Below are 11360 nucleotides of genomic sequence, written 5' to 3'. Positions count from 1 at the left end.
CGGGAACCATAACCATAAAATAAAAACAAATTAGTTTCACAGAAAAGTCAGGCAATCTTGTTTTGCTCTGAGATAAAGAGAAGACAGATTTTACCGTGTGCATCTACCAGTCTCTTCCCCTGTCTCAGCTCCATTTGACAATGAAGCAGCAAGTGCGAAACCTTCGTTATTCCAAGCGAGCCAAGAGATTTTCTCATTGCTACCGAAAAGTGGTGCTACCGCGCAGGTCTTGTATCTCTGCCCTCCAATGCCCAATGAGGAGACACGACTGCGTTAGCGAGCAGATCAGATTTAGAGTGGTCAGGTGGTTGGCAAGACCGTCAAATCGAGATCTCCGAAAACTAAAAGAATGCGTGCACTTGCGGATAGCATATCATGAGATGCTCTCTGGCACAGTAAGTGGACATCACACAATTTTAAATCTTCAACACACACCAAACTTGTCACTTATGCAATTCCGACACCGTTCCGGCTTCTTTCTTGTTTTTTCTGTAAACAGACGGTTAATTCCAGGAAGTTGTGTGTCGCAAATTTATGATTTTTAAATGGGATAAACCCATGCGAAAAATTATGAAACTTTTTGAAGAAGTGATATCAACACGTCAGGTTTTTGATTTAATTATATAAAAGTGTTTGATATGTGCTAGTTTTATTTTTTTAAAAGCGTGTTATTGTAGTATTTGTTTTAGTATCAGCCAAAATAATTTTTTGAGTTGATTCGTGGCCAAATAAAAACAGTTTCCAACGATGTTGCTTATATTGCTAGCTAACAGAAATTCTGTTGTATTGTAAATAAAAATTATTTTCTCTAAAAAAACTATTAAAAATATTCGAATTAGAAAGGGTTTTTTTTTTATTTGTACATTTTTACGATCGTACTTTTATAATATTTTAACGGTAAGTAATTTATGTAATTTATACTGATTATTATTGAAAATTTCATATTTGTTTTTATTTTATAAAAATAACATTTTTACGTTCAGATTTTAATGCTTTCTTTTTCTAAAATCAAAAATATAAATATTTTTTTAAATTAACATTTGAACTAAATACAATAATGTTGTCAACATATTGTCCTGAAGTTATATTAGTTTGTTTATCCATATATAGCTTCCCAATAGTACGTTATTATGTTCAGCTAACTTTGCATTGATGTACCAAATTTATTATCATGATCTTCAAACTTAAAATCCAAATATAATTAGTATGCTTACTGTTTAATTTTAATTCTATTTTTATCATTTTTTTTTCAAAAATTATATTAGGTATTTACTTTGTAATTAATTTTAAATTATTCTTTTTAATTTCCTTCGAAAAATATTCCTGTCAATTTAAATATTTAAAAAAATTATATTAAAAACTTAAAATATATTTAGTTTTTTTTTATATCAAAATATTAATAGACTGTATAAATATTTACTGTTTGATTTAAATTATATATATATATATATATTTACTTCTAGATTAATAAATGTTTCTTAGTTAGAATTCAGAAATTTAAATATTAAAGAAGAAAAACTCCTAAAAACTTTATTTTGGAATATTCAAACTTATATTTCCTTGAATAAAATATTAATAACAATTCAAAAATTAAAATTATTTTGTCACTGTAATTTTATTTCTTTTAATTATCCTTTTTTAAAAAATGCATTTATGCTTGGTATGATCAATTCTTATAAATGTATTTAAATTAATATTTATTTATCTATGTGTAATTAATTTATATAAATATTAGCCCATATAAATATGAAAGTACATGTTAAATTTCCTGTAAAATTTTGGGAAGAAATTTGTAGTTAATCCATTTTAAAAATTTATTGACAAAATAGTGAACAAACATTAATGGAATATATATATGAAGCATTAATAGAATTTATATCTGTAAAATATTATTTGAAATAATTTAAAAGCTACAAATTTTTTCTCGTGCGCTCATACGGTACATTGCTAAATTGTTTCCCACTGAGAAATTGTATTTCATCTTTCCTTTTCAATACACCAGGAACAGCTTATATGGAGAATAGATAAGATGAAGAATTTGAATTTTATTTTTATTTTTTTTCCTCTCTCCCTCTCTTATCTGGAGATTTCATAACAAGTATTTGCGGACGATCCAGGCACAAAGTTCATAAAAGGAAGCATAGTTGTATGAGGTCCTTTTTATCCATTTGTTTAAAATATTTTATCAGATTATGATGAATAATCTATTAAACTAGTTTAAAAGTTCTTTAGTCTCTTAACCTTACATATCATTTTTCTTTTAAAATATATTTATAAAGTAGCTATTTTGTTACATATATGTTAGTGTTTATTCTTTTGGAAAAGGATCAGTTTTGTGCTTTTTCATTCAATTATCATAAGTTTTGAGGATAATGAATGCTTAAAATATATACATAGTTTGCTATATAAATATATTGAATTCATAACTGTGAAGTTTTTCTGTGTTTTAACTAAATATAAGCATGTTTAATTTTCTGAAAAAATGAATATGTATCAATTCTTGAATGTGTAGCATTAAAAAGAACAAGACAGATGGGTTTATATTGAGGTCCATGTTGCACATAAATAGAGAATTTTTAAACTAATGCTTTAAAAAATTTTATAATTATATAAAAGATGGATAGTTGTATTTAAACTTGTTGATTTTGTGTTTATTAAATGTACTATTCTGGTTAAAAAAATTTCTTATTCCAGGTTAAAATCTTTAATTTAATATGTTTGCTTCATTTCTATGTAACTTACCAATTATTAATTATCAATTAAAATTTTAAAGTTACAGTAAAAATTTTTTGTCTGGTGTATCTTTTTTTCTGAAAAAGTGACATGTTAATTCTGCATTAATAAATGATCCAAATAGAATAACTTGCAGAAATAAAAACTTATGTGAGAAAAAAATTGTTTCTATTTTAATTAAAGTTTGATTAATCAAAATTTTTCAATTTTTTCTGTGTCATTTAAAATTATGCTTAATAATCTGCTTAGAAAGGCTTTAAGATGAATAAAAACTGTTAATTGTTTGAAAAGATCTGTTAGCCAAAGCATTTTTTAAAAATAAACTGCTGGAATTTATTTTTTTTATCTCAGGTTGTTTAATGATGAAATAATATTAAAAAAGCATTTAAATTATTTTAAATTTATATATGTGTGTATTTGTATGCATTATTTTCAAATTCTAAATCATTTTAATATATTTTTGTTAAAATTAGAATGTTTACAATGTCAGAATAGAAACATCTTATATAAAATTGTGAATGTAGTATAATAAAATAAAAGAATAATTGGTTATATATTTAATAAAAAATTTTTATTATTATTTTTAAAAACTTTTTTTAGGTATTATTTACTTAATTAAAATATTTTTCTTTTGCTTGCCTCAAAGAATTTTATATATTGTATTTTTATTAAAAACTTTTCATTTATATTTACTAGTAAAATGTTGTTATCTTTTAATATTTTTTCATTTTATTTTAATGGGCAAGGAAGATTTTTCATCATTTTTTATTGTTAAAATATGTATAAAAAATGCTTTTTTACAATTATAATAGATTGTGCAAGATCTTTGAAAAAAAAGTTCAGTCTCTCTCTCTCTCTCTCTTTATATATATATATATATATTATTGGAATAATTAAATATTTTTACTATTAACTTTTCATATCAAGTATTGCTTTCTTCCTTTTGCATTTACTAATTTACTATTACATATTTTTTAAATTTTATGAAAATGGTTTGTCATGATAAGAATTTTTTTTAATAAAAATCTTTAAAGCATTTAACAATTTTTATTAATTAGTAGTTAGTTTCATCTTGATACATTTATTTTTAGCTCTTAAGTTTTTATTGATTAGTAATTTGTTTCATCTTTATTCAATTTTTATCTGTCATCCTGTAGAATATCATTTTACACAAGCATGTTAAGTTGCAGCATTAAATGAAATCTTGAAAAAATATTTTACTGGTGATTGTTGATACACATTATTTATTAAGTTATTATATGTCCAATAAAAGTTTCTTTTATAAAATTTTATTGAATAAATTAGTTTTTAGATATTTAATTTGATATGAATTGGACCACCATAATTTAAAATTTCATGAAAAAAATTGCTTTTGTCTTTTAATAATCTTTTTCCTTTTTTTTTTTTTTTTTTCAGATGACACCTTTCAAAAGAAATGAGTGCATTACATGGTATTGCAATGCCTGTTTTTCTTCTAAACAGCATGTTTATGAAAGGACTTCTCATCAAGGTGGCAATGAATAATTTGAAAATTACTTAGTAAAAAGAAAAAGCTCATATATAGTGGGCTTTTTATTCAATAAAAATTATTTTGAACCCTTTGGGATGACAATTCATCAAATATCTTTGAAAGAATGGCTTCATCCGGGAGTTCCATCAGTGAAGTTTCAGTCAAGGAAAGTCAGTTACGTTCAGACCAAAAGAGATTATCCTTGTGGAATTGTCATCGCTTTTGTCTCAATGCATTTAGACTGCCTCGATTTAAAAATGTCGAGGTTGAAATCTTATATCAACGTTACTTTCTTCATCTAAACCAAAGGAACTTAACTGCACTTCTTGGCATTGTTTGTGCTGTTGGAGGTGTTATGCTTGTGTTCAATTATGTACTGAGTGACCATAGATCTTTAACACATGGAATAACATTTGGTGTGTTAGTGACATTGTACTTGATTATGGCCATTTTAAGTATTCAGTCATTTTTCAATCAAATTTATTTGTTCATATTTTCCTACACCATTATGATTTCATTTTTCATAACTGTAGTCCTAGTAGTCATTGATTCACCAGTGCCCAGTGCCATGTCCAGTATTTGGTGCACCGTATTTTTTGTTTATTTTGGTTATACACTTCTTCCCGTGCGAATGCCCGAATGTCTCATTTGTGGAATCTTACTATCAGTTGTACAGATGATTTCATATACAATAGTCAATGATACAGATCCTTTCATCTGGAAGCAGGTAAACATATGCTTATATATGCTCTAACACGTGCTCTAACTTCATATACTTTCTCTAGTGTTAAAATTGAATTTTTCCGTGTAATATAGTTAGAATTATATGAAATGCAAAATAATCTATTCTGGAATTAATTTTATTTTTATTTCATTACAGTTAACAGCCAGCTTGCTATTATTTGTTGCGGTTAATATGGCTGGTATATTTTCTCATTTCCCAAGCAAAACATCTCAAAGACAAGCATTTATGGAAACTAGACAATGTGTAGAAGCTCGATTAAACATTCAAAGAGAGAACCAACAGCAGGTATAGGTCAAGTAAATGTTACATATTTAGTATTTTTGAGGTATCGTACAAGTTGCTTTTTTTGTTGTTGTTGTTCATCTAATATTTTCTTTAACATTATTCTTGTCATTTATTTTCTTAAAGTGTAATATCATCATATGTTATATTTATATGCTATAGTTAAGTTTGTATTTAAATAACTGATGTAACTAAATAGATTTGGATGATACGGCTTTAACTTGTTTTAATAATACTTATAGGCATCTATATCTTTATTTTATTTAAATCAATATCATCACATTTCATACTTTGTATATTAGCGTTCATAAAGTTTTTACATAAAATGATGTGACTATCTTTGATATCTCATGTAGTGTAATTTTGATTGACTAAAGTTGGGAGATGATAAAAACTTTCCTATCACAATATTAGAAATAAATAAAAGATCAAGGTGGCATTGTCTTTCTTTTATGGATTGAAAGAATTTTAATATACAATGCAACAAAATGTGAAAATAATATCTTACATTATTGGTGTTTAAAGACTATTTGGAATGCAATTGCATGATACATCATAATAATTTTAGCCATTTTTGATAAGTTAAAAGAATATTTAGTTTGAAAATGAATGAGTTAATGATATATTCTTTTATTTGTTGAATGTTTGATATACAAATGTGTAATACATCACAGTATATTATAGCTTTAATTCCAACTAAAAAATTTTAAACTGTGTAAGTTTTAAATTCTTTCTTTTTTTAATGTTTTTTATAACTTTCAAAATAATGGGTTGTTTAAGTTTTTATTTATTCTTTTTTTAGGAACGTTTGCTTTTATCAGTGTTGCCGAGGCATGTAGCAATGGAAATGAAGGCAGATATTGCTAAAAAACCAGAAGATACTATGTTCCATAAAATATACATTCAAAGGCATGAAAATGTTAGGTAACCCATCAAAACTTTTATAAACTTATGTAACTTTTTCAAGAATGAGTTTATATTTTAATAAATAAATTGTATAATTTTGTATTATTTGTAATTAAAAGTCAAGATTACATTTAAAAATGAAAATTTTTGTTATATTTTTAAAAAATTATAATTAAAATTCTTATTTAAAAAATGAATTCAAAACAATCATAAATTCATTTTTACATGAACATTTTTGTTATATTTTTAAAAAATTATAATAAAAATTCTTAATTTAAAAAAGGAATTGAAAACAATCATGAATTCAGAATTATGTGTCAAAAATTTATGAAAAGTGTGTATCATTGCATTTTACCATTTATTTTTAATATACTTTATTATTTAAACCTTATGTTATATTTAAATTATATGTATATATATATATAATATATCATGAATTAATTATATATTTTTCTGTATTGGGCTTTCTTTCATTCACAATACATTTTTATACAAGGAAAAAAATAGTTTTCTAAAAGCAAATTTATCATGGATAATTTTAAAATAAATATGAAATGGTAGCATTGATTTATTATTATAAAAATGGAAATCAACTTAAAATTGTTTTGCCAAATTTTAATAATATATTTTGGATTGGTATAGGTTCTAAATTGTTATATTTATAACTGTTGAGATATTAAAAATGTAGTGTGAATTAGTATCAAATCAATTATTTTATGACCCTAATTTCAATATATACTATCCCAATTGGATTTGAAATCCTCCTTTTAAAAAATCTTGTTTTAGATTGTAGTACTTTAAGTGTTCAAAAATATAATTAATAATTTTGTTATCTTTCCAGCATTTTATTTGCAGACATATGTGGATTTACTAGTCTCTCATCCCAATGCACTGCAGAAGAAGTGGTGAAAATTCTGAATGAGCTTTTTGCACGTTTTGACAAGCTGGCAGCTGAGAACCATTGCTTAAGAATAAAATTATTAGGAGACTGCTATTACTGTGTTAGTGGACTTCCAGAACCACGTCCTGATCATGCACAGTGCTGTGTAGAAATGGGGCTTGATATGATAGAAGCTATAGCGTAAGGTCTAAATTTTCTCAGTTTAAAATCTTAACCAAATATTCTCTCTAATACATGATTGTTCAAAATTAGTGCTTTAATATAATTGGTTGTATTTATTTGAAAGGTACCTTTTCAAGAGATAATGAATTCAAATTTTATATGCACACAGATACTCTTTAAATACTTTTGTTATATGGTATATATGTATCATACCTTTTTTGATCATGAATTTTTTTCCCCTACAAAATTTAGTAGTATCTTTTTCTTTTCTTTTTTTTCAGTGTTGAAATTATTATTGTATGAATTTTTAAATTAGTCTTAGTAATTGGTCATGAAACTACTATCTTATTAATACAACCATGTTGGTGAATAAGTTGTTGAGCTAACAGAAATAGAAATCTGTATTCTTAGCCAAAACAAACCCAAATTGCATTTTATATGTGTTTGTTTTCTTCATTTTATGGAACATCCTATGATTGCATCATCATGTCCAATAACCATCAGTGATTTGAAAGTCACCATTATTTTAGCCATCAATAGGCATGTGCTACAGAAGGTTGAGCAAGAAATGTATCTTGGATTTAATGCATGATGTATAACAAAAGGAATGCATATTGACCTGTTGTATGCACATCCAAATCTTGAATATATTTTCTCTTAAAATAGGTAAATTTCAAATAAATACAGCATCCTCTTATTAAATAATAAATTTCTGAAATCAGAATATTCATTTTAATTAACCTTATAATTGTTGCTGTTACTGTTAGTCATTCTATTCAAAAAGCATCAGAGTATTTCTGCTTGAATCATGCATTGATAAGATGAAGTTTTCAATTTTAATTAGAGCAAAAATTGCAATAATTATTACATGCTATAATTTATTTATTGATTCTGTCTTCTTATTTTGCTTTTTTTTTTCTTAAATAGTGTACCTCTACAACAGATGCATATCCAAACATATTTTATTTGTACTGTTAATTTATAATAACTTACTTTTAAGTCGTTGTTCTTTTTTTTTTATTGGGAGAACAACAGTTTGGGGATATAATTTTTTAAATTTTATACTGGACAACTGTTTTTCATTATTTTTAATATTACACTACACTTTTAATTGTTCAACAAAGTTGTGTTACATATAAGTATTAAACTTTGCATTCTTAACCAGTTGATATATAATCTAAAAACCTTTCTTGCAACTTTTTATTTTTAAAATATATCCCATGAAATGCCTGACAGAATTTACCAGTGAATGTATATTATGTATTAAAGATAATCTTCAAAAATTCTGCTTATTTTTTTCATTAGATTTGTGACTTATCATTGCCAAGTTAATTCTGCATTTATTTTTAAGCCAATAAAATTTATTATCAATAATTTGAAATTCTTAATTAGTGATTTTCATGTTAGGTTTAGTAATTGGTAAACAATTGCTTTACTTTTATAGATTGGATAAAACTTTAAGCATATTTGCTCCTAATTTTGCTTTAATAAGTTATACTTAAATAACCTGCATACAAAAAGTATTCTAATTAAAATTTTAGCTTGGAAAAAGATTTCAATTTTTTTTAATATTCTCAGTGTGTTTTAAAAACTGTATTTAAAAAGTTATTAAAATGTTTTCTTGTAAGCAGTCTATGCTTATTTGAACATTTTTAAATGTGTAAAATAATAATATAGATTAAGTTGTCTGGAAATTGCCTAAAACAATAATTTTCTTCCACTTTTGTTTTCAAATATTAGTTAAAATTTAAATAACTTTGCATCAAATTAGCTTTGTAAAGTACTTGGCTATTTAAAATTAAAATAACCATCAAAAATTTTATTGTTTGTTTAATTAGTAAGTATCTTCATAAGTTTTTAAAAATTGGTTTGTGTATTTTTGGGATTTTAAGTTTAAATTCATTTTAGCATTTAAAATCCTTTTTTTATTATTATTTATGTTTCTGTTGAAAAAGAAGCATTTGTTCCTAATATCTTTTTTTATTTGGGCTTAGTTTAGTTCGTGAAGTAACAGGAGTTGATGTCAACATGAGAGTTGGAATCCATACTGGAAGAGTCCATTGTGGTGTGCTAGGTTTAAGAAAATGGCAATTTGATGTATGGTCAAATGATGTGACTTTAGCAAATTACATGGAAGCTGGTGGCATTCCTGGGTAAATAATAAAATTGATCATAAAGTTGTGGCTATTGTGCATGTGTTATAGGAAGCTAATCATTAATTTTTTTTATATATTTCGTAAACTTTTTATGTGTTGACTTTTTGAAAATTTTGACATCCATGCCAAGAAAATATTTCATATAGTAAAATAGCATGTGGAATATATAATTTTTTCAGAATAATTCCAATTTTAAAAATTAATTTTTGTATTCTGATTATACATCACGTCATATTGTGTTCTAAAACGATGAATTTAATAGATTACATATTTCAGGACGGAATTTAAAAAAATGTGTTCACTTTTTTATATATAAAATGGCTTCACGCTAATTTGAATGCATATTTGTTTGTTTTTAAATGCTAATGATAATTGCAAGACACATGCACACAATATCTTTTCCTTTTAATTTCTTAAAGTATCTTAAGTTCGTCCTTATGGCATTTTCTGGTTCATTTTTAGTTTATAGTCATATTTTCAAGATTGAAAAAGCAAAATCATAACTCTTCTGAAAACTTAAATAAAGAAGGATTTATTTTTACAAAATTGCTCTTTAAATATTGCTAATAATCCTGTATTTTGAATTTAGAGATAATGTTTGATATAAAAGTCAGCACTGATGTGTAATAAAATGCTAATAATATATGCATATGGTTAAATGGATTTTATAGCTTTCTAAAATTAAGTTAAAATTTGATTTTTAAAATGTTATTTGTTTTGTACTTTACTTGATTTTAAAGGGTATTACACATAATCAATATTTTTTTATGGTTGAATTTTTTTTTGTCTATTTATGCCCTCTATTAAGAATTGTAAATTATATTTTATTATTGTTTTTAACGCTTATGTTGCTGTTTTATTATTATTATTTCTAACTGTTCAGTTTTAAATTTCTAAGTTTTTACATTTGTCTTTTCACTTTATTAAAAAATTATTATTATTTTAAGTTTTTAAAATTTATTCCAAAACTTTCCTCAAAATTAATATTAATATCTTAGTTTATTTATTTATTTTTTTTCTTAAAAATAATTAGCTAAACTTACAAATTTTGTAACTCTGCTTTTCTTTAAAATTCAAATTTTTCTGCCTAACAACTAAATACACAGATGATTATCTCAGACTCATTAACATAATCATTTAAAATTATTGTATTTTAAGTCATATTTATTTAATATTTATTGTAATTTGTATGTGTAGGCATGTGCATATTACAAAAGAGACACTGAAGTTCTTGAATAATGAATATGAAGTAGATCCTGGCTATGGTGGTCAACGACATAAATACTTGAGGGACCATAACATAGAAACGTTTCTGATCGTTCCAGATGAAAAAAAGAGAATCAGTTCTGTTCGCCCCCCACAATATTCAGCTCCAAACAATATTTCTAAAGAAATGAGGATGATGGGCCATTCAAAACTTGATAACAGGTAAATGACTTATTAAGTCTGTGTATTTGCAATGATTGCAGAATCAGTTTCTGACTATTAAAAAAATCAAAGTTTTCATTTTCTATGAATCTTTAACAATTTTAAATTTCATGAATGTTTACTGTCTGGCATATATATATACACCAAAGTAAAAGTTATTTGATTTTTAAATGAAAACAATTAATAAACTTCATGCTTTAAGGCTGTTTCATAATATATATTTTACAACATCTTGCACTCTGAATAAATAAATTTATGTATATACTGTTTAACATAATGTATTGAATTAGGCAATATATTCATTATTTTATTTATTTATTTATTCATCAATCAGGATGAAAGGTCCCTCCCATGGAGCCTACGCGAATTTTTATTAAATTCTTTGTAATAGATTAAGTTTAGTGCACAAAATTTAATGATTTAATGCCAAAATATAAAAAGATGGCAAATGTTACAAAATTTTAAGGAAAAGAAATTATCAGTGTTTGATTAAATTAATTTTAAAGTTACATGAGCTAAGGTAATTTTTTCAGAACT

At 24.8% G+C, this 11360-nt stretch overlaps 1 protein-coding gene across 2 annotated transcripts in view; it reads left to right on the top strand.

Moving 5' to 3' along the window:
* Positions 1-307: 307 nt before the first annotated feature.
* LOC129987880 (adenylate cyclase type 5-like) overlaps positions 308-11360 on the top strand; it is a 34992-nt gene continuing 23939 nt past the window's right edge. Inside the window, exons 1-7 of one of the 2 annotated variants that reach the window (XM_056095862.1) lie at positions 308-395; positions 4150-4970; positions 5124-5273; positions 6073-6194; positions 7018-7257; positions 9234-9392; positions 10593-10823. In XM_056095862.1, coding sequence (XP_055951837.1) covers positions 4368-4970; positions 5124-5273; positions 6073-6194; positions 7018-7257; positions 9234-9392; positions 10593-10823 — 1505 coding nt within the window. In that variant the 5' untranslated portion in view covers positions 308-395; positions 4150-4367. Of the gene's footprint in view, positions 396-2226; positions 2301-4149; positions 4971-5123; positions 5274-6072; positions 6195-7017; positions 7258-9233; positions 9393-10592; positions 10824-11360 lie in introns of those variants that run through there. The other variant, XM_056095861.1, reaches the window with a different exon arrangement.

The sequence above is a fragment of the Argiope bruennichi genome, chromosome 10, assembly GCF_947563725.1.
Source record: "Argiope bruennichi chromosome 10, qqArgBrue1.1, whole genome shotgun sequence".
In the NCBI taxonomy this organism is placed as follows: Eukaryota; Metazoa; Arthropoda; class Arachnida; order Araneae; family Araneidae; genus Argiope; species Argiope bruennichi.
This window is presented reverse-complemented; position numbering and strand designations above follow the sequence as displayed.